The sequence below is a fragment of the Spea bombifrons genome, chromosome 5 (assembly GCF_027358695.1).
Source record: "Spea bombifrons isolate aSpeBom1 chromosome 5, aSpeBom1.2.pri, whole genome shotgun sequence".
NCBI lineage: Eukaryota > Metazoa > Chordata > Amphibia > Anura > Pelobatidae > Spea > Spea bombifrons.
The window spans coordinates 5,344,413-5,367,883 of record NC_071091.1 but is presented as its reverse complement, the minus strand read 5'-3'; the positions used below and the strand labels follow the sequence as shown (position 1 = coordinate 5,367,883).

Genomic DNA, 23,471 nt, shown 5'->3' with positions numbered 1-23,471 from the left:
GGAAAATTTTTAAGGGTTTTTATTGTATTTTCAGCGTTAACAATAAAATAAATGTTTACAGGAACAAAAACAATCTTGATACATTTATGAGAAGTAATGAGGATCACGAAAGGAAGAAGAAGACGGTTTCTGGAGTCAGTTGAAAAGCGAGATCCTTCCATCGGGAGGTGTCAGCGGGAAGCCACCAGTCTAAAGTCCAACAAGTCCATCAAGCACGATAATTAATAACAAAATAAAGTAGAGATCCGGGGGTTAAGAGGTCGGATGGCGTCTCCCAAATATTTGCTTTAATGCGTTACGTATAAACCCAGTTTTCGTGCGGTTTCAGATATCCGAGGGTTCTTCCTCTGAGGGAAGGGGTAGTAGAAGTCTTTATCTCCATGAGATGTCCCCTTCAAGGCAGGGAAGTGATAGTGCGCAGGGATAGGGTGTTTCAAGGAGGATTTCCTGTACAAGTCATTGTTCTCCCGAGAAGATCCGCTGCTCCTTCTTTCCGTGTTATGGAGTCCTTTGTCGCTCGGAAACTTTTCGAAACTAAGTAACCTGTTGAATTGTACGCTTTTGTCATCAAAGTTCATTTTCTTCTCCTTTTCTTTGGGACCGTTCTCCAGGGCGAAGTGACCTTCCAGTTGCACCATGCGGTGCATGTTGAGGTGCGTGTGCCACGATTCGTTACCGCTGGTCGTGTAATTTTTGTTCTGTGACTCCAGGGTGACGTCTGCGGCTGGCATCTCTTCATTAAATGGCTTTGGTTTCTTGATCGGTCCGTTGACAGGAACAGTGTTGACCAAAGGTTCTCCCGACACCAATTCATTTTCTCCTGCGTACACACAAAAAAAAAAGAGAATCAGATGGTAGGAAGATAAACGATACTCCGCGCACATGTCTGCCTTTTAATGGGCTGGACATTTGTTTGACAATCATGACAGGACTCCTCTGGGAAACTCAGGACTGTTGGCAGCTATTTTAACCTTGTCAATGCTCAATATTGGGAAAATGCTGGGATTATTATATATAAAATATATAACAGACAATATGTGCAAAGATATTGCACAGCATACTCACCACCAGCCAACACCAGCGCTGGCTCATGCAAGAGCTCCAAGGGGTCTAATTAGACCCCCAATACATGTGTAGAATGATCGCCCATTGGTTTCAAACAACCACAAGTGGCACAAACACGGGACCACGGACTGGGTGATGGGCCTGCCCCGTAGAGCTTACAGTCGAAGTAGTAGTTGGGACTGGGTAGAAATACCGATACAATCAGGGGGAGGAGGTAAGTGCTATTTAGAAGAGGTGCACCTAAAGTGAAGTTCTGTAGTGCTTACAATGAAACTAATGTATGGGACAAACATAAATGTGAAACACTGTAGCCCGTGGTGATCTTACATACTTTGCTTATCACGGTTATACCGGAGGGTTAATTTCATCTTGTTTACCGAGTCGCCTTGGCTCGTACAGAGTATTATTAAGGAACTTTGTATACGTGGCGGTGAATGATGCCAGGATTATTATAATCCACGCCATACGGTGCCTCTGTCTATTTAACCGTTTTATTGTCAGCCGCAGATCACACATGGCTGCGCCTATACAACGAAACCCCGGGTTCCAGCAATCTTACCTCTACTACATCTGCTCAAGCCGTCCAAAGGGGCCGGTGTGACCCACTAATATGTCCTCACTGCACCGTTTCCCCGCACCCAAGCCATTTGGATGCTCAGTAACTAGCTTGTTGGCTACGCTCTGGGTCAGTCCTACCAATCAGCACCCTGACTCCAGACGCCAGGACTCCCCAAATGCCGATGAAGTCATGCATGGGTCCATTTACAACAAGCGGATGATATCTGATATCACATGATGTCATTGAGCATAGGACATTTCCGAATATATATTCCACATATTACTGTTATGCATGTGCTTTACCCAATACAGCTCTGCATATGATTGCCCCCCTCCCCCCAGCCTTGCTCCGGCATTGGAAGAAGATATGCAGCGGGGTGAACAACCATGATATGGAAAATATATATAATACAGAAAATATAGATGTACTTGTCCAAAGAGAAGATGGGGTCTTTAATCAAAGGTGATAACCTTTTATTGGGCCAGTCTAGACAAAGATGCAGAATCACATGAGCTTTTTGGGGCCTCAGAGGTCTCTTCTTCACATGGAATAATAATAGAAAAAAAAGTCAAGTGCCTTCTACAAATATCGCCACGAACCCATCTGTGACCGGACGCCGGTATAATCTTGTAGAGGGATGTTTGTTCCTTTTTATTCTGTGTACCCATTAGTATCGGACTATCTGCATCTGACAAATCTGTTTCTTTAATGCGCGAGATAAATGAGAAAAGCCCTGATGGGTTTAGTATTGACCCAGTAGATGTAGGGCTTTTTGTTCTGTGATTTCATATCTTGTTTGCCGTCCAGGCCGGAATCCAACTATTACATAGAGGCGCATTAGAAACGTGCAGCTCTGTTAACAGCTAACGCTCCGGAGGCAATATATACGGGACGGCTTTAAATTCCTCTTTTTTTAGAGTGCTGGAAAGAAAGCTTTTCTTCATTCGGCAAAACATTGCATTCTTGGCAGAATAACCATACCTGCCAAGTGTCCCTATTTAGGAGGGACAGTCTCGCCTTGGGACAGAAATCCCTGTGTCCCCTTTTTCCTGCACTCCTCTATTTTTGTATATTTTTTGTATAGTTGCAGGTTCTGACCAAAGCTTAGGGTTGCGGCCCTTCCGCCACATTAACAGTGTATAGAGACTCTCGTGAGAATCTCTGTGGTTTAAAATGCGGTGCAGTCTATAAAGTCATATAGAAAGTATCAGTGATTCCCCCTGTCTACACCTCAAATCACATCCCGTAGGACAAGCAACATCTGGCAACATTTATTTTAACATATATATATATATATATATATATATATATATATATATATATATCTATATATCTATATATATATGAGCCAGTTGTACGATGGCTAAGACATAAACAAAGTGAAAATACTGGTGGAAGATAATTAAACGTTGTTATTAATTAATTGCACTTCATGCTTCTATTATTGTTTCACTACAGGCCCCGGAGAGCCGTGAATCCTTTATTTGAGCCGAACTGCAGTTTATTAGATCATCATAACTAATAATATTTCTGGTGACCTTCCGATCGGAACGGACGTTAAACAGCCTTAAACTCCTTTTCATGTCTCTGACGTGCTTATATTCTGGATACATAACAGTATGAGGGAACTCGACATTTGGTCACCTGGACTTAACCTCCTATTATTCACAGAAACCTTCCGACCAGCACAGTCATGGGAGTTGCAGTTCAGCAGCTTTAGGGGAGGTTAGGGCATAAACATACCCGGAAACTGTCATGATTTGCCCCGCCACCCCAGTCTGGTTTTGCCCTTTATATGGAATATGGTTCTGGGTCAGTATCTACAATCTTGGGGTAGGGGCGCAATGTTTAGTAACTCCCACTTCCAGCCAAGGCCTCTCCCGCCCAGCCTCTGTCAACTTCCTGCCCAGCCTCTGTCAACATCCTGCTCTGCCTCCATCAACTTCCTGCCCAGCCTCTGTCAACATCCTGCTCTGCCTTCGTCAACTTCCTGCCCAGCCTCTGTCAACATCCTGCTCTGTCTGTGTAAACTTCCTGCCCAGCCTCCTTTAACTTTCTGTCCAGCCTCTGTCAACTTTATGCCCCTTTAAAGCCTAAATGGGAAAGACATACCCCGTTCAGAGGGGGGGGGGAACTTCAGGTAGCCAACCCTAGCAACCTGGGGTCAGGGATGGCTCTAGGTTTTAGGGTCCCTAAACCAAAACATGTAGGGGTGCTATCTTAAATCTTCTGCATCCTCTGCGAGGGCCCCTTAGACCATTAGGGGCCATAAGCAGATGCCTGTTTGGCAGCATCACCTCTGATTGGTGTTTGTCTCCAACCACTCAATCTTCCAGCTCCACCCATTCCCTGCCACATTCCCTGTGTATTGGCATAGTCCCACCCCTGCACAAGCCAAACCTCGCCTTCGCCCCACCCCCTCCCACCTACAAAGGACTGGGGAAGCTCCGCGGGACCAGTTCTGTTCCCATTCGGGGCCGTTTGGTCAATGAGCCCTAAAATCCAGTTATAGGGAAGCCACAAGAGGCAACTTGGAATAAATTCTACACTTAAATGTACCAACTGTGTCCCCCCATAAAGGGTTAAATGGTATCCTCTTAGTAAATGTAAATAAAGTGTCATTCTTATTCACGTCTATAACTTATTCCCGTTATTTTATGCAGGATCCTGATATATTTTGCGTGCTTTATGTGTGTCCCGGCTTGGATGGCCCCGCGCAGGTGCTGGTGTATGGACCGAAACCCCCACCCTGCCCCATCTGGACAGCCCTGGAAAGTCCTACCTGGTAAGCAGAGAACAAAGAGATCCTGTTTTGCTCCATGATCATAACTTGGAACTTTCATGGTTTGACCCCGAGTCTCAGGGTTTTCGCGCCAATCTCAGGGTGAAGGGGGCAGATTCTCGGGGTCACACCGCCTGGAGCTGACTCTTTCCTACCCCCCCCCACCATGATCCTATATAAGACTCCCAGCTGGTGCTTTTGCTCTCAGTATGGTTGATAATATCCCTGCTTGAATGCAGGTGACTCAAATAAATGTATCTTCCAATAACGGCAAGTCAAAGTTTCACCGAGGGCCAGTATTAGAGCCATTTGGTTAACACATTTGGCGGCTCGCTACCATCACGGCCGCTATTAAAGGGTTAATACCTCCAGAGTCTCGGGAGTCAGCTCATTTTGAAAGTTCCCAGGTATGCCAATGGATGGCCAACAAAGAGTTAACCACGTGCATCCACACATTCCATCCCGACAAACCGAACCACAAGCCCTTAAACTTTTCGGAGCTAATCGGAATTTTGGCTGAGGATGCTGGGAATTGTAGTCCCTTATCCACTACACCCAAAGTGCCCCCCCCCCTCAGAGCTCTACGCTGAAAAGTTTCTTTCCCTGCCGCCTCTGCTGGTCTGCCGTCACATACTCTGGATGAGAGGATTCTTCCCCGTTTACTTGAAAAAAGTTGAAAAAGCCGAATTCCACGCACCTGCTTTGAAGACGATCATGTGCGGCTGCTCCCTGCGCTTCCGCTTGATGCAGAAATACTGCTCCTCGAGCTGGTGGATGTCCATTTTACTCGGCTTCCTGGTGTCGTCAGCAGGATCCGTGGAAGTGTGAGTCACCGATAAGATCGCACTCATATATTTATACGCCTTCACTGCCTGCTTCCACACCGGAACGTTCTCCCAGCAGCTGCAGCACCCGGCCATTTCTGACAATGGCCGAGCAAAACGGCAAATTAAGAGCAAAACTCCCCACCAGGGCGGAATTAGCTTTGCACCGATCGGGGAGGAAAAACCCCAAAAAACAAAAAAAAGTTTGCTCTCTGCCTGAAAGTCTTGAGCGATGTAGAGATTCGCTGCCGCTTGTCCTCGAAGTCTCGAAGTAAATGATAAGTACAGCAGAACACGGAGATTATTATTGACTTAAGGTAGAACAGGCTTCATAGCCAAGTAAAAGCGCTGGGATCCGAGCCGGCGGGGAGGGAGCCAAACTTCGGTTTCAGTTTTCGTGTTGACCTAGAAATCTAGGGCTATGTTCGCTAAAATCCGTGCCGAAGAGGCGTAACACGAGTGACCTTGAAGCCCTAATTATCCAGAAAAAAAAAAAAGAAAAAACATAATTACATATTTACTGAATTGCTTTGCAATTTGCATAACCCATACCTCCCGGCAGTCTCGGTTTTCTCAGAACAGTCCTGATTTTCGGGCACCGTCCCAGGTAGTTGCCCCGCTGGCCCCTCTTTTGCAGGCATTGGCGGTCACGGGCCAGTTAGGGAGATCCTCCGATCCCACTTGATTAGCCGAGCGAGCTGCGAGATCAGTGGGGGTCCTAACGTAACTCTCACGCGCAGGGGCGTAACTAGAAGCCTCAGGGCCCGGGTGCGAGAATCTGTTATGGGCCCCCCCCCCACCCCCCAAAAAACATGATTTTTACACAACAATTTTTTTTCCAACAAATTACATATTGAATCATATTTGTCAAATTTTTCAACTTTTTACAATAACAGAATACCACATTACAATCCCAGGAACCAAAAGTGTTAAAAGGCCAAAATAAGTAGCAGGGAATGGACAGAATATTAACTCCTCACCATCCATGTATGCTAGATAAAGATTACATCAGAGCTCGGCAGGTGTATGAGATAGAATCTTTTGTGATGGGATTGGAAGTACATCGATACACTAAAAAAGTCATGTCACATCTGAAGCCACAATTTAGTGCCACTAATCATTTTTAATAAAATATGCAGATTGAATATTTTGTCCACTGAAGTGACTACAAATTCAGAAAGGGCGTTTTATCTCTGGGTAAAAAAAATTGCCTAACATTAGGGTGCAGTCTTTCCTCCTTCTGACCCTGACCATGGTACTCTCCCCCTTAATCATCCCCAGAGTCCCCTTGTCCCTCATTCACTAAACCATACCTCTTACTCCCTGTAGTTCGTGTATAGATCAAATAAACAACACATGTAAACAGTACGTTCATGTATAGATCAACTGAATAAGACATAAAAACCCTGTATTTACAGGTATACATAAATAAGGCTTAAAAACAAATATAGATCACCCTATCACGTGATATGTGTTCAAATTAAAAAGTGAAAATTAAAAATAATAAACAAGACTCCCCTAGCAATGCACTGCAGCAACCCGACAAAACACTCCTCAGGATGTTCAAGACCAGACGTAATCAAAGAAAAAGGGACGCATATACATAGGGCATAATCAAAGAAAAAGGAGCGCATGTACATAGGGCATAATCAAAGAAAAAGGGGCGCATGTACATAGGGCGTAATCAAAGAAAAAGGGACGCATATACATAGGGCCCCTTTTGTACATGCGCCTCTTTTTCTTTGAATACATAAATAATGTATGGAAGCATAGCATAGCGGATATAGATCAACAGAATAACACACAAACCCAGCATTGCAGGTATAGATTAATTAGAATTCACATAAAAACACGGCATTAAAAGGTATAGATAAACCCCCCTAAATTACAGGCATAGATCACAGGCTGCACACCCCAAAACCAGCCCTGGCGTCCACACTGCCCACATAGAACCTGACCAGCACCCAGATAACACACGTAGGGTTTGCCATCTTTGTCCCCAAACAGCCCATCCTGTGCCTGGCTGGATGGGGACAAAGGTGACACTGGGGAGCTGAACTCGTGTGTCTATATATAAGTGTTTATATATGTGTCTAGACAAATATATCTATATAAAAAGAAGTCTAGTAATCTCCATTTTTTAAAATAATTAAAAAAAAACTTTATGCAGTTTGTCCCCCTCCACAGACACACAGATAGATTTCTTTTTATATTTATAATTTAATTAATAATTGAATAATAATTTAATGACATATACACACATACAATTTTTTATTTTTTTTTAAATACATTATTTTACTGACCTACCTACTTCTACTTTGGGGCCCTGATAGATGCAGACTGCTGTATTATTTTTAAACAGAATGTCAGTGAGTGACAACATCTGGTGCTCCAGCTCTAGCAGTCTGTGTGAGGGGGCGGAGCTTTCACCCCTCATGCTGCTCTCATTACGGTGCTCCTGCAGTCTGAGCATGAGGGGGCGGAGCTTTCACCCCTCACACTGCTCTAATCACTAGGTGGCCGTTGCCAGCTCCGTGGCACGGCTTGCCTTATTAAAAAAAAAAAAACAAAAAAAACGTAAAAAGGTTTCGGGCGGCCCCTTGGCTTGGGCCCCCCTTCCACCGGGTCCCGATTTCGGGCGGCCCCTTGGCTTGGGCCCCCCTGCTGCCGGGGCCCGATTTCGTGCGGCCCCTTGGCTTGGGCCCCCCTGCCGCCGGGGCCCGGTCGCAGTCGCGACCCATGCGACCCCGGTAGGTACGCCACTGCTCACGCGGCTTCCTCGGGGTAACCTGGGTGGGTGGATACAGACATGCCCACTTCTAGGGCCGGTGCCACCCACTTCTCACACAGCTCCACCCCCTTGCCTATTACCACACCCCCTGAAATGTTGAGGGGGTCACATGGTAACCCCAAAAGACAAGCCAAGGGACCCACAATGAAAATAATTTAACCCCTTCAGCGGAACACTTTGCTCCCGATACTGTCCCACCCCAAAGAATATTAAACAAATTGTGGCCCCCAGAAAGCACCTTCTGCCGGATCCAAAGGGGCAGTAGCTGGGCCCCCGTTACTCTAGGACTCCCCACCAGGGTGGAAAGGGAAGGGTTCACCTTCGTTCAAACAGCGTTCATTCCAAAATACTTCTTCTACTGCGTTCTTCCCAAGGGCAAAAGCGTCTCGTGCCAGGTTGGCCGGTTTCCAAAAAGTCAAACTTGATCATAAGTTTAATAAAATAGGCTTGGTCAATATTTTGTTGGGTATTACAGACGTGTAAAGGAACTGCGGGTGGTACATACATAGAACAGCCTTCGAGCAGAAGTGGTAGAGGCTAATGCAGTGAGGGGGATTTAAAACACGCATGAGATAAGCATACGGCTCCTGAATCTAAGACGAGGCCAACGACTGATTAAGGTTTGACGGGAAAAAACGGCTGACTAGATGGGGGCCGAAGGGGGCCGATCTGCAGGCATTTTCTATGTTCCAGATGGCAAGTGGACTAAAATTCCCATCATCCTCTGCCACCCCCCCCCCCTTGGCTCTTGGGCCAGATTCACAGATCGTACCCCCCGGGCTCTGCTGAATAATATGATATTTAAACGCTTTATGAAATGGGCTGCAGCCGTCACGCGTTTCTTTGTTCAAACGCCAGGATAAGAATTGTTTTGATTTCTTTGCCAATTTAGACTTTATTTATATAAATATTTAAGCGCTGCAGGTTATTGCATCTCGGTGATCTGCGATCGGCACGTCTGCACACACCGCAGGGTTATTAAAGGTGCCGTTCCACTTAAATGAAACATTAGTGGATCTCTTTAGCGCGATACCCATTCAACCTTAGCGGATCTATCAGGTTCTTTTTCCCTTAAAGGTTAAACACTGCAAGCTTTTAAGCTGCTGTTCCACCTACTCATTCATTTTCTAACATTACTGACTCTTTAAGTGATTCTGTACCTCTCCTATATGCTGCTAAATGCGACCACCCCCGGGTTAGCCCCCCATATTAACAGTTAGATCAACTGCAGGGGCGTAACTAGAAACCACGGGGCCCTGGTGCGAAAATGGCCCTGGGCCCCCCGACTTCAACAGGTAGTCTGTGCCACAATTGCCCCCACACAACTCATCTGTGTTAAACACAAATTAAACACACTCATACTCACTAACACACACTCCATCTCACCTCACTTACACATCCATGCTCACAAATACCTACACATCCATGCTCACACACACTAACACACATACACAAGTACACATCCATGCTCGCACACACACATATACACATACACATCCATGCTCACACACACTAACACAGACACACATACACAAGTACACATCCATGTTCACACATATATACAAACATATATACATATATCCCACCCTCACTTACCTCTCACCGCTCTTGCGCTTCCTCGATTTCACGTCACGTGACCCCGATACGCTCCGGTCTCCCCATACCGGTTCAAAATGATTTCGAGGGGGCCCTTTCTAAACTATATTGAACCGGTACGAGAAGAAAGGAAGAAGAGGTCGCCGGGGTCGCTACAGTTACACCCGTGATCGACTGTTTTTTCCGTTAGATCTATCACGCAGGAGGCCGTACGGGGTTGGCCCCCCTCAACTGAATTTTTTTATTTTATTTTGGTAGATATTCGTTAGATCACATTAGATCGATCGTTTTTTCGAACTCTCACTCAAACGGCGGTATTCACAATCTTATTTTGATTTTACATATCCTTACCAGTTCATTTGCATATCAAGCCACACCCATGCCTCCCAACTGTCCTGCTTTATGTAGGACAGTCCCAATTTTGCCACTCAATCCCGCTGTCCCACTGAGCTCTACCTCTGTCCTGCTTTTTAGGTCAGAGACACACCATACATCCGCCTCTTTCCCTCCATGTATGTTGTTGCTCACATGGCTCATCCACTAAAGCACTCGGGTCCCCAAAGCACAAGCCTATAAAGGAAGGCAAGTTGAGAATCCTAGGATCTGGGATTAAAGAGCAAGTGGTTAGAACTTTCCGCATATTTCGGTAATGATCACGAATCAGAAATGTTAATTCTCAATAATTATTAAAAACACTCAGTTTAGCGTTAGCCAATCAGCACAGTCCTTTATGTGACTAACGAGTGACACCCAGATTACGCGCGCCTTCTAATCCTTTCTCACTGATGCCTGTTAGATCCGTGCAGTCGGCTTCGTAGCGTTTTCTAAGCTCTTTAATTATACGTCTGAATAATCCTTAAATAATTGCTGGATATCTGAACGGCTGCTAGACCGTGACCCTCGCAAATAATCTTACTTTTTGTTTTTTTCCTCGATTTTTCATTTCTTCCTTTTTTTATTGTGGCATGAAACGCTTAAAAACTCATGAAATTTTTAATGAAATCTCTTCATAGGCGTACAGAGGCCCTTTATCACTCCCATCACTCCTGTGCTCCAATGGCCCTTTATCACTCCCATCACTCCTGTGCTCCAATGGCCCTTTATCACTCCCATCACTCTTGTGTTCCAATGGCCCTTTATCACTCCCATCACTCCTGTGTTCCAATGGCCCTTTATCACTCCCATCACTCCTGTGTTCCAATGGCACGTTGTGTTCGTTGATCCAAGTTTAAGTTTAAAAGGCTAATTGCTGATCGTTAGAAACTCTTTTGCAATTATGTTACTGACAGAAATGTCCTTGTTTTCCATAAAACGATTGTGTATATATAAATATATTTATTAATTAATATGTGTGTTTCTTTTATTCTTTTATTTAGTTTTGTGGGAGACCTGCAACTTCACAGTGTCCAATCCCTGCATGTTAGCAAACAAACTCAGTTAAATGTCCCTTTATATATTTTCCATATCCCATATATGTTTTTTTTTTTGGCATTAACCCTTACATGACCAGGAACAGGCAAAAGTGACCTGTATCTGATAACACTGTATGGATTTTTATTTTTTTTTACTGATCTTGTGTAAGGGCCGGATCTTCAGGCTAAGGTTACGGCAACATTTCTAAAGTTTAATAACACGATGCAGCCGGAACAAACTGTAATCTGATCCGCCAGACACGGGGAGCTACAATAACAAGTTCAACTTTTAGTGACTTCACTGGAGGCAAAAAAAAGAATATTCTAAAAAACAAAACAAAAACACAATAATAACCGAGTGTCCATCTGTTGGTCGGACAAAATTTAAGGAGTCCAAATCGGGACAGCTGTGTTGGACTCTTGGGAGGTATGGTCTGTCTTTTCTCCAATGATGCCCATCTTTTCTAGGAGCTCAGAATGTTTGCTGGGTATGAGGGTATAACAGTGTTCTACAGCCCTAAAAACCCCAATAATGTGTATAGAAACAGAGATATATAAACTATATAATTATCTTTTAATAGATCACAAAGCCATGTAAAGGGTCTTGGTACAAGAGGTTCAACACTCTCTAATACACAGTCTTAGTGGGATCAGTAGCCATGCTACTAGGGGGGTGCTGGCCCCGGTGGCAGGTGGCAATGGCTGCCCGGACAGCTCCTAATTTTCCAATTAGGGTTGTTGCAAGGCTAGAGGGAAAGGCTAGAGTTAATGGTGCTTGCATGCCGTAAACGCAAACATACACTCTATGTCTCCTCCTTTCCTCCTACTCTAGGCTCACCCTGACACACATACTCATGCTAACACCATACACTAACACACATGTATGCTCTAACACAATACAATAATACATAACACAAGCGCTAACACCATACACTAACATACACACGCTGAAACACACACTCATGGTAACACCATACACCAACACAGACGCATGCTCTAACACAATACAGTAATACATAACACAAGCGCTAACACCATACACACACACATGTTAAAACCATACACTAACACGCACACATTCTGTCATACAATAACACACTCTCAATACCATACACTAACACATACACTCACTCTAACGCCACACACATACAGACACACTATCTCTCACCCTACGTTGCTCGTCTTTCCTCCCCTCTTACCTGACGGGTATTCCTGTCTTCAATGCAGCTTGCGCTTTCCATGCATGCTGCCGTACTATTACTGCGGGGCCAAGTGACGCGTGGTACTTTACTCCGCTGGGTGCCTCGGTACCATGCCCCTGCCCACTCCCCTGCTTTCACTTCTTTTAAAAAGACCTTTAAACTTCCTGTTGCCACTACAAGAGCCAAGCAGGTGATCTTCACTCGCATGGCCATGATTACAATATTAGTGGCCAAATATGCATTCCTTCCAACACTTCAAACGGACATTCTGAGCGCCTAAAAAAGGGAAATTGGGAAGGAAAGAGGGACCTTCTCTCCCGAACAGGAACACTTGGTTGGTATGAGGATCGCGCTGGAAGTTACCATACATGCTCATAAATCACATAAGTTGGATGTCCAGACTTTAAGCATTTGGTTTTCTGATTCAGACATCGCCCAAGGATTCCTGCCAAGGGAGATCTGCTGATTCTTATTGTTGTTTGATCAGCATATTTGACCTTTGCTTTGTGAATCAGACTCCTCGCTGCTCATTGACCGTTACCTGACCTAATAAATTGTAATCTCTCACGAACCTGGTCCTCTCTCCCTTGGAATGATTTGATGCGCTTTAATGTTATTGTTAATTTTGTACATCACGAGTTTTAACCTTTGAGTGCCAGCGGTTAGGGCACATTTTTCCTCTTGGGAGAACGGGCCAATTTTTATAGTTTTGCTATAATTAGATTCTAGATGACAACCTAGGGAAGCCTATATATATATATATATATATATATATATATATATATATATATTATTCAGGACAGGTTAAGCTATTTATAGATACCAAAGGCAGGGGACTAATGGCACCTTCTAACCCCGGGGGGGGGGGGGGGTTCAGTTAAAGCTGAAGGCACTCCAGTCCCTTATGCCCCCCTAAAACACTCACCACAACAGACTCACTAAAACATCATCACTCTACCATCACACCTCACTCTCTTCACATTTATCACACATTGCTCCCTCACACCTATCACACATCACAACACATAACACCTCACTCCCTCACACCTATTACACATCACTCTCACCTACACCTCACTCCCAGACACACACATCATGTGACATCATCCAGAGGTACCTACGCGTGAATTACCCGCGAAGAAAAATATCTAGGACTCCTGAGAATCGTTTAATTATATGCGATGTTAGTGACTCTCGTGAGAGTAGTCACCACGGCTAAGAGTAAGCCTTTTTAATCTTTTTCAACTTTATATGATTAAAATACGGATTACACTATATCATATTTCCCTTATGCTTTATATAATTTGATACGGTATACACTATCCTGATACTAGAGAAAAAAGGAAAAAGAAGGGGAAGATAAATTGTATTCTCAAATGAAGCTTTTCAGGACCCTCTAACAGTTTACTTAAGTATCATTTTTTTTTCTTTTGTGATAAGATACTTGCACAATATTTTGTTATATTCTGTTACAATTGTATCACAGCGCTCCATCTACTTTTCTTTCTCAATACCTCACGGTGTGCGAACAGTGGAAATATTATCATGGGGGTTACAAATGCTGGGGTTTTAAATGGGGGACACCGATGAAGTCACAAAACTTCCAGTGGATCTCACAATAGATTAACTCTTGCTCAAGTGACAAAAAAAACTCTTAAAAATAATATTTTACTACAATGTATTGTGAAAAGAATTAAAAACCAATATAATTCCTTTCATTATCTGTACTGCCTTTCATAATAAAACCTAAACAAAATACATGATATTCTGTATATCAGGGAGGGGAAACAGTTATGTTTCTGACGCATCCAGCAGCAGGAACTATAGTTACGTGACCTTGTGGCAGGGGGAGTCATATTACAGCTACATATATAAGAAGCGGCAAGAAAGCGGGAAGGAAGCCGCGTGACGCTGTGGGAAGTAGGGAGGAGGATGAGGCTGGGGATTCGGTCTGTGTGCGGTGTAATGTTGTCACTCTGCTTTCTGTGGTAGTTTAACTAATCTGGTTATTGATTGATCAGTGTGCAAGCAGAGAGCAGCCCAGTGTCAGACACACGGGGAGAGCTGGCTGCAGGGATCCGGCCCCATGGCTGCACATTACCTGGGCTTTGACTTCAGCACACAGCAGGTATGCCTCATGGGCACTCTCCTCTCCCTCCTTCTGCACACTGGACATGCATGGGTTAATCAAAACAGGCTGTAAATGCATCACAATATGCTATATCTTTATATAGGATAAACAACGCTTTCTGTACCTTATTTCATGCAACGCACCCTCTCGCCACTAGATGGCACTGTTACTCCCGGCAAAGCGCACAGAAGCCAAGTGGCTACTAAAGTTTTACTTCTGGGGAGGCTTCTTGTGGTTATCTCTGCTTCTTTTACTGGCTGCTAATAGAACAAAACTAATTAATAAATTTTACCTACATGTGACCAGACCTACCCAAGCATTCCTTGGTTATTATAGAAAAGTGGCATAAATGTACCGGCCAAATGATTTCAGAACCTAAAATACAAGTATGGAATAATAATAAAACATATATGGTAAGTATCCCCTTTTAGGAGAAACAGGACTAAATTACTGTGTGCCTTTTTCCTCCCCTGATCCTCACAGGCTCCTACAGTCACACTAATTTGTTTAGGGAGAGCAGTGAATTTTTTTAAAATTCAGTGAAACGTTTAAAATTATCAAATACTCTTTAACGTGATAAACTAGCCATCAAATGCATTTTAATACATGATACCTAAGAGATCTCCTTCGGGTTATATGGTGCCCCCCATATGCGTTTGCCCCCCTTTCCCCACCCCCACATCTGCTGGCACATGATATACTTGTCACCAGTCAGATTCAGCCAAATAACATTGAAAATCATTGTCTATAGAGGATTCAGGGAGCTGCAGCTACTGCCTAAGATGCTTTCAGTTCTTTAACATGCATTATTATTTGGCTAGCTCCCAGGGACAATCAATTGTGAATGTTTCAGCGAATACTCTTTATAACCCGATAACTGATCTATCATTGAACCAACCCTCCTGATAAAATGTATAAACAGAAGTCACAAAACCGAAAACTGAGGTTTACCCTGTTTATGGAAATCACATGGTTAAAAAATCAGTTTTCCCCCTTAAGAGAGTCATGAGAATTGCTTTATGGAGGACCAATTGATCAGGTGATCGGTACGCCTGAGACTATCTATCGTGCATTGACATGAAACATGGTACTAAAAAGCAACACCAATCGCGTTGTGCGAGGGGACGGACCACAAGGAAGTAAAAATTCCCGATAAAATGGCGCAAGTACAGAAGGCAACTTGCTGCTTCTGATGATGGTCGGATTCCACTGCAATTTCTACCGAGGGGTCGTGGAAAATGAAACTTTAGCAGATGCAACGTCCGTGCAGAATGAAGTAAATCTGAATAATCTAAATAGAAAACCATAATAACTACACGATAACTGGTTTCATAGCTGCGTTGAGACCTGCGGTTTTACCTGCTGTCCGTCTAACAGGCTGGTTACGCTGATGCTAATTTGAGAAAATATTAAGTTGTCCTCAAAGATAATATAGCGGCCCGGAGTTAACGTGCCTTTAAAATGCTGAGATACGTTGGGATTCTGTTAAAGCAGTTATTCTTACAATGCCATGGAGTTCTGTGAAAGCAGCTCGTACGCTAGAGGTTCCAAGCTGCTTTCTCAAGGAGCCTAGAAATATCTGCCTGCGGAAAGCGATCCGGCCGCCGCCGGCCAATCAGAAGTCAGACTGGGAGCAACTCGGGTTTGATGTAGATCAATAAATTAAATCGCAACCATGTCGACTGTTTCATCGAGTGTGAAAAAGGAAAAGATAAAAGCGAGATGTATGAATCAAGATATTTATCTCAATACGTATTCCGGCATCTAAAAAATAACTTAAATTCTTCCGGAAGAGTCGGTTCGTTTAAAATAAATAAAAAACAACAAAATATATATCTTTAATGGCGTTTTTGAAGGTTGCGGAGTTGGTGGTAGGATTTATACGTAGATTCTGAGCACATATTGTAGTAAAGAAACTCTTAAGGCCGTGACAATACCATTTACCCATTGTTTGGTGTAATTACCTTTCTAATGCGTCCAACCAGTAATAGTAACTTCCTCCTGTTTTTAAAAATACGTTTTCAAAAGTGTTGTAATATTTTCTCTTTTTAAAACAAATAAACAGTTGTAGTTTTTCGGCCAATAATATAATGTTTTCAGGCAGCTGCATATCAGCCGTGTGTATGAGTTCTCGTTCTGTTATCTGATCCCCGATCTACTAAACACCGTGACTCCTTATCATACTGCCTGTGGGAAACAATAGAATGCCTCAGTCTTAATCATCCAGCCGGACTCTCTGATAAACGAAAGGCTATGGAGGAACGGACTTCATTATTATTGCCATAAAGCATCAGCTCAGTGTGGTGTTTGAGCCGGGAAAGTCACCCAAAATATCACATGACTGACAGCAACGGCGGCTCCAGGTCTGCGGATAAAGGGAGTTTATTGGGGCAAAATGAGATAAAACCAAGTCTTCCTCAAAGTTAATACGCATCATTGTTTACAGCACTTTATTTTATGCTCAAATACAAATGTTTTTTTCCGTGAGACCTTCTCCTTTGAACATAAATGGAACGACAAATCCTCTCTTGTTATGCTTACTATTTATAATCCTAATAGTGATCACAAAATTGTGCGTCTCTTTGCAGCTAAAGGTCATTGCTGTTAATGAACACCTGCGGGTTGTGTACGAGGACAATGTTCAGTTTGACAAAGACCTCCCAGAATTTGGGTACGTGAAGAATTTAAACAAATGGCAAAACCGGCCTGATGTTTTTATGAAGTCTGAAAAATTCCTTATTAATTAAAAAATATATATTTCTGTTCCATAAAGTTGATTTAAAGTTCTTTGGAGAGTGGAGTATTTTGGAACCATTGAAGGTTGGAGATGTACATTCATCTCCATGACATCGCATGCAGTATGAAGGGTTAACCCTCATGGGTTTCTCCTGCGTGAAGGACAAGCTTTGCTTGATTTTTAGTTAATTTGAGGATTATATGGGACAAAAAAAGAAGAAAAAAATCCCAAACAGGCTTAAGATAGATTATTGCTCATAAGAACAGAGAGAGACCATATGTAAAATTAAAAACTATTTTACCTTTTATTTGTAATTCCAAATATAAAAATAAGACTTTTGGGTGATTATAACTAAGTCCAGCAATACGGACGGAACGCGTCAGTGACCACTACTCTATTGAGGTTTTTTGTTTTCTTTTTTTCTTCTATTCTTGTCCTGCGTCATTTAAGAATTTACTACTTTTATATTTGGAATTAGAAATAAAAGGTAAAAGGGTTTTTAATTTTACGTATGGTCTCTCTCGCTGTTCTTAAGAGAAACGATATATCTTAAGCCTTTTTGGGATTTTTTTTTTTTATTTGATTCAGATGACGTCTCGAGGCACCCAAAAGGCAGCAACAACTATTTAACTGTTTCAATAGCGTTGCTATCCTTCATGGGAAGGACTATATGGGGCCAACTACGTTCTCCTACATATGGTCGCTGAGCTTAGTTTTTATATAGTCGGTGAGATAAAATTCTTGGTTGTCTGATATGCATTAATCTCTAGAAGTGGACAGTTCCGTATCAGACACATACGTTTCTTTGTAACCCGTCATTGTTTCTTAACCCCTTAATGACAAAGCCCATACATGTACAGGCTCAAAATGCATTGTTTTTAATGTGTTTAGGGACCGCCCATTGTCCTTAAGGGGTTAAAGTTCTATCCAACATCAATTTACTGATGTAAAACGTTACTTCTGTTCCTTTATCCAGGACACAAGGTGGGGTTCGCATTCACAGCGACAAGCTGACGGTAACATCTCCGGTGCTAATGTGGATTAAGGTAATACATTCCCTGCTAATATTTTTAAATAGGTAATATTGTCTATATATATGCCACAGATCTAATATTTTCTCGTCGTGTTTTAAAATGTTTTTTCGAGATCAGGAATGAGCTGAGATACCTGTCTATGTATTATGTCTTGGATTCACATGCTTTTGGCTTGGTTGGTCCTTTCGGGGTTTACTTTTCATTTACGGACCTTGCCCAAAGTTGGAAGTTTCTTGACTGGTGGACGAATTTATTCCACTGAACATGGGGCTGATGAGGTTTAGAGATTATTACAATAACTAGGATTCCAGAGCTACAGATGTATTATAAAACAAGAAATAAGAACAATAATTCTCTTTATTCAGATTAGAGTGGTGTACATTGTCTTTTTACGGTAACATTGTTTCTTCAATCAATCTATTTATTACCCGTAATGACCAGCCTCGGCGTAGCTTGAGCATTCTAGGAGCTTGATATTGGAAAACTATATGTAGGGAATGGGATAGAACACCTCATACTTTGCCATGGGCCAACCCAAACTCCAGTCACCTGGGTCCCAGTACCTGGACACACCTGTAACCTGTGTAATTCCATAACGTTATTTTGTTTTTGAAGGAGTTTTCATTTGATTGATCAGTCTACATCGTGCTTCACCTGTAAGGTATTCTGTGTGCCTTTGTTATTAGCATTATTAGTTTGCTTCAGTTTATTAGGTTGATGGCATCGGGGTGTGTTGGGCTAATCAACGGCTGTCATTGTCCGTGTCTGCTGAGCAGCTCTGGTTGTTGTGCGTTATGGTAGCCAGTAGTGCGTTAGAGAGAGGTCCTCTTTCCGCTTCCTCGGAGGGCTTTGTTATCTGCTCGTTCTTGGCATTAGCCTTTTGAAACTGACACAGTAGTTTTATGTGGAAGTAGCCAAAGTTGAAACATGAGATGGTTCATTTTTCTGAATCCTTCATTGCAGGCACTTGATATAATCTTGGAGAGAATGAAGTCATCGGGGTTCAACTTCTCTCAGGTCAAAGCTTTGTCAGGAACTGGCCAGGTGAGTGTAACATTCTGTTATTTTAGTGATTTTGTGTTAAGATCATTATTATTTATTATTATTATCATCTCTTAGATAGGCTAACAGTTTACGCTGCGCTTCTTACAGCATGCAGATGGCTGATGTCTGTACCAGGTCAGCTGGGGTCAGATCCATCATTCTTTTTCTCCACCAGAATCACACCAACCCTCGCAGGATTTATACAATTACTTATGATTTCTTATCTTTTCAGAATCCACACACAAATTGCCCACTTGCTTCAGTTAAGTCCCTTAACCCGTCCCTCATGCTTATATCTAAGAAATATTGATGGTATCTGCTTCTACTACGATAATCTTAACTCCCATCTTGACTCTTGATACCCCCTGCCACAGAGCCCTGCCCTCGAATAACTTTTGTGACCATAAACTTTTCATCTTCTGAACCACTTTGTTTCTAATGATCAATTAGCCTTTTAAACTTAAAATTGGATATGCGAACACAACGTGCCATTAAAAGACAGGAGTGATGGGAGTGATAAAGGGCCATTAAAAGACAGGAGTGATGGGAGTGATATAGGGCCATTGGAACACAGGAGTGATGGGAGTGATAAAGGGCCATTAAAACACAGGAGTGATGGGAGTGATATAGGGCCATTGGAACACAGGAGTGATGGGAGTAATAAAGGGCCATTGGAACTCAGGAGTGATGGGAGTGATAAAGGGCCATTGGAACTCAGGAGTGATGGGAGTGATAAAGGGCCGTTGGAACACAGGACTGATGGGAGTGATAAAGGGCCGTTGCAACACAGGACTGATGGGAGTGATAAAGGGCCATTGGAACACAGGACTGATGGGAGTGATAAAGGGCCGTTGCAACACAGGACTGATGGGAGTGATAAAGGGCTGTTGGAACACAGGAGTGATGGGAGTGATAAAGGGCCGTTGGAACACAGGAGTGATGGGAGTGATAAAGGGCCGTTGGAACACAGGAGTGATGGGAGTGATAAAGGGCCACTGTACGCTTATGAAGAGATTCCAAATCTTTAAAGTGTTACATATTATTCTTGTACCTACAAGTGAGAAATCAGAGTCCGTTTTGGAGTCAATAAGAAATGTTGCCAGTTTTTGAGGCACAATTGGCAATCGCTTCAATATGGCGTTTTTGACATCTTTTGGACTAACAGCGAGGTTGGACTTCATGGACCTTTTATCCAACCTATTTTACCATCCTCCAAACAAGATTTAAATTTACTTTATTACCACTTATACCTTCTCTTATATCACCGCTTACCTGCCTGCAAGCCGTGGCCATCCTTTCTCTCCGTAATTAAAGCCTCCTGAGACTTCTTCGCCCAGCGTTTTACTTTCCCACTTTTCATTAAATGAGTTTGTTGTTCACTTGAACGGTCTCTGCGCAATGATACATGTGACGCTTCGTTGTTTCTACTGCGCCTTAGCGTTAGCACTATTGCGTTTAACCCCTTGAGTGCTGCGCACGTGTGCTCATGTTCAGGAGTTCAGGTATTCTTGGGCATTCTCGTGGAAGGTTATAGGTCAGCACTTGAAATCCAGGATTCACTCCTGTCTCTTTATACCGTTTACAGCAGCATGGCAGCGTGTACTGGAAACAAGGCGCCCAGAAGGTCCTTCAGACTCTATCAGCCCATCTCCCTCTGCACAGTCAGCTGGACGTAAGTTTTTGGGGAGTTTTGGTATATTTTTCTGCATTTTTCTGGCTGTATAACATATGTCTATTTTATATATTTTTTTCCTGTTTCTAGTCGTGTTTTTCTATTACGGAAAGCCCCATATGGATGGATTCCAGCACAGCAGCAGAATGCCGGCATCTAGAGCAAGCTGCAGGAGGGGCACAGGCGTTAGCCGATATTACGGGGTCGCGGGCATATGAGGTGCGCTTACCTTTCCTGTAATGCTGAGATCTTATTGTTACAATGAAAGTTAAGACAGGAAAATGAGAAATACAAGTCTGGAATTTTTTTCTCTTAAATAAGAAGAAATGTTGGAGAAAAAAAAACAACATTTTAAAATGATTTTCAACAATCTCTGGGCTTCTATGGATAAAGATCGCCATCTAGTGGTCATTTCCAATACTGTATAGAATGTTAAGTTCTAAACATTCCATTCATGCCATTCCAGGTAAATTTACTATTCCTAATTTATTAATTCATGACTTTTAAAGTAATATTTGGTGCAATAGTGTATTTTTACATATTACAGAAAAGAAATGCTTTCCTAAACACATGAAGACGTTTCCTCTTTTGATTTGTTACTACACTGTGGTAAAATTAAAGCAGCCTGGGGGGGGGGGGGGGGTGCAAGGCTTTCCTTGTGCAATGACTCTGGATACAATTTAGCTGCATAAAGGACCTTTTACGCTGATGCTCAGGACTCATTAGCTAAATTGGGCTCACGCTGTATGAGCAGAAGTGGTAGAGGGTAATACAGTGAGGGGATTAAACATGCATGGGATTGGCATACGGCTCCTGAATCTAAGGCGAGACCAACGACTGATTAAGGTTTGAGTCTTTACAGCAGGAGGAACGGGCAGACTAGGCGTCCACATTGCCCGGGCCACAATCACAATGTCATTATTTATCGTTATAGAATGTTGATGATCTTGCAGATAAACACGGAGTCATGCTGATATATACTGCTGGATTTATTATATATACGTGTGTTTTTCTTCTTTCATTTTTTTGCAGCGTTTTACAGGAAATCAAATAGCAAAGATTTACAAGCAGAGCGCGGCGGCGTACGCCCAGACCGAGGTGGGTGATATTCGGGGGGGTTATCATTAATAATTAACACATTTCTGTAAAAGGGGGGGGGGGTATCTGGAACATTTAAATATCTATTCAATGCCGGTAGAATGTTGAAGACACGCAGTTAGTTTTTATATAGTTTTTGTTATGTACGGAATCCTTGGCCTTGTGAGAAGTGGATTCCTGCGCTGGCACTCACAGGGTTAAAAAGAGCATGTTTTGGTTATAATTTTGTAAAATGAGTGCATGACATCGGCTTACCTAATTTTCCAGAGGATTTCCTTGGTCAGCAGTTTCGGAGCTTCCCTCTTCCTTGGAGACTACGCGCCAATCGATTGCAGCGACGGTAGGAGATTCTGTACAAATATTTATTGAATTCAATTCCTTTATTCCTTTATTGTGTTAACCTCTACCACTTCTGCTGGGAGGCTGTCCCACCTACCTGCTACCCTCTCAGTAAATTAAAACTCCCTTACATTCCATCTAAACCTCCCTAAAATCCCTATTTATTGAAATGCGTCAAGGAACTTTGAGTTTATTCATTAAAATATACACTATGGTGAGCGGAATAGTTTGAGCTCTCACAGATTTCACTTTGGGTCATACAGATGCCAATAAAAATGGATAGTATGGATCCTAGAGAAGTTTATATGATGCATTTAAGTGGACCTGCATTCACATTAGTAGAATTTAAACAAGAGACCTCTGAGCTCTTGACTCTGACTGAGACTCTTGAAATATTAACCCTTTGATATCCCATAGTGAAGATTCTACGTATTGACTCGCCGGATGCGTTACCCAAATGGCTCTAATATCGGCCCTCGTGGACACCTTGACTTGTCATTATTTAAAGATACACTTAACTGGGTCAACTGCATTCAAGCAGGGATATCAAGCATAACATACTGCAAGCAAACTCACTGACTGGGAGTCTTATATATGACCCCCGATAATCTGCCCCGAGACCCTGAGATTGGGGCAAAAACCCTGAGAGTTCCCAGGTCATGGGGCATGTACCACGAAGTGCCTGCTCAGCCATGAAACGACTATAAATGCTTCATAAAAACTGGCTTGTGGCTAAAATAGCGACTCAATAAAGAGCGTCGGTCAAATAATGTGATTAATAATAATTGCTATGAGACGCACGGCTTTTGTCACAGCCAACGGAGCTGTTGGCCGGCCCGGGGAGCGTGAAAGGGTTAATGGAAACCAGCCCGCAGGCTCACTCATCCCTGCCCCCGCAGGGCCCAGACCCACTACACCCTAACCCCCAAACCTACTCACCCCACGACCCCAAAACTTAACCCGCTGCCATCACCAAGTTCAGATTTTAAAAAAGTACCACAAATGGTTCTTTTAAAAAAAAAAAAAAAATGAAATAAAAATAAAAGTAAGAGGAATGCAGTTCTCTGTGTATTTTTTATTTTGTTCAGCAGTTTTAGTTGACGGATCGGCCGTAATTCAGCCTCGTTTTGTTAACTTCACACTTTTCCGCCCCGAGTCCCGCGACGTTCGTCATGTTGACCGAAA

At 42.9% G+C, this 23,471-nt stretch overlaps 2 protein-coding genes across 2 annotated transcripts in view; one reads left to right on the top strand and one right to left on the bottom strand.

The window, feature by feature from the left end:
• Positions 1–3: 3 nt before the first annotated feature.
• On the bottom strand, positions 4–5,403 carry LOC128496398 (uncharacterized protein C9orf152-like). The gene is made up of 2 exons (XM_053466007.1): positions 5,104–5,403; positions 4–820 (listed from the first exon to the last, which is right to left on the bottom strand). The coding sequence occupies exons 1-2, from the start codon at positions 5,324–5,326 to the stop codon at positions 288–290; spliced, it is 756 nt and encodes a 251-aa protein (XP_053321982.1). The 5' UTR covers positions 5,327–5,403; the 3' UTR covers positions 4–287.
• Positions 5,404–14,167: 8,764 nt separating this feature from the next.
• XYLB (xylulokinase) overlaps positions 14,168–23,471 on the top strand; it is a 62,434-nt gene continuing 53,130 nt past the window's right edge. The window contains exons 1-8 of the mRNA XM_053466006.1: positions 14,168–14,359; positions 16,951–17,033; positions 18,076–18,145; positions 19,097–19,177; positions 20,763–20,849; positions 20,940–21,068; positions 21,882–21,947; positions 22,215–22,287. Coding sequence (XP_053321981.1) covers positions 14,318–14,359; positions 16,951–17,033; positions 18,076–18,145; positions 19,097–19,177; positions 20,763–20,849; positions 20,940–21,068; positions 21,882–21,947; positions 22,215–22,287 — 631 coding nt within the window. The 5' untranslated portion in view covers positions 14,168–14,317. The remainder of the gene's footprint in view (positions 14,360–16,950; positions 17,034–18,075; positions 18,146–19,096; positions 19,178–20,762; positions 20,850–20,939; positions 21,069–21,881; positions 21,948–22,214; positions 22,288–23,471) is intronic.

What these genes read in the sequence shown, in the direction of transcription:
- LOC128496398 (XM_053466007.1), bottom strand. Translation starts at nt 5,326, where the DNA reads ATGGCCGGGTGCTGCAGCTGCTGGGAGAACGTTCCGGTGTGGAAGCAG. An exon ending in CATGATCGTCTTCAAAGCAG is followed by an intron (nt 821 to 5,103) that starts GTGCGTGGAATT and finishes GTGTGTACGCAG; the next exon opens with GAGAAAATGAATTGGTGTCG.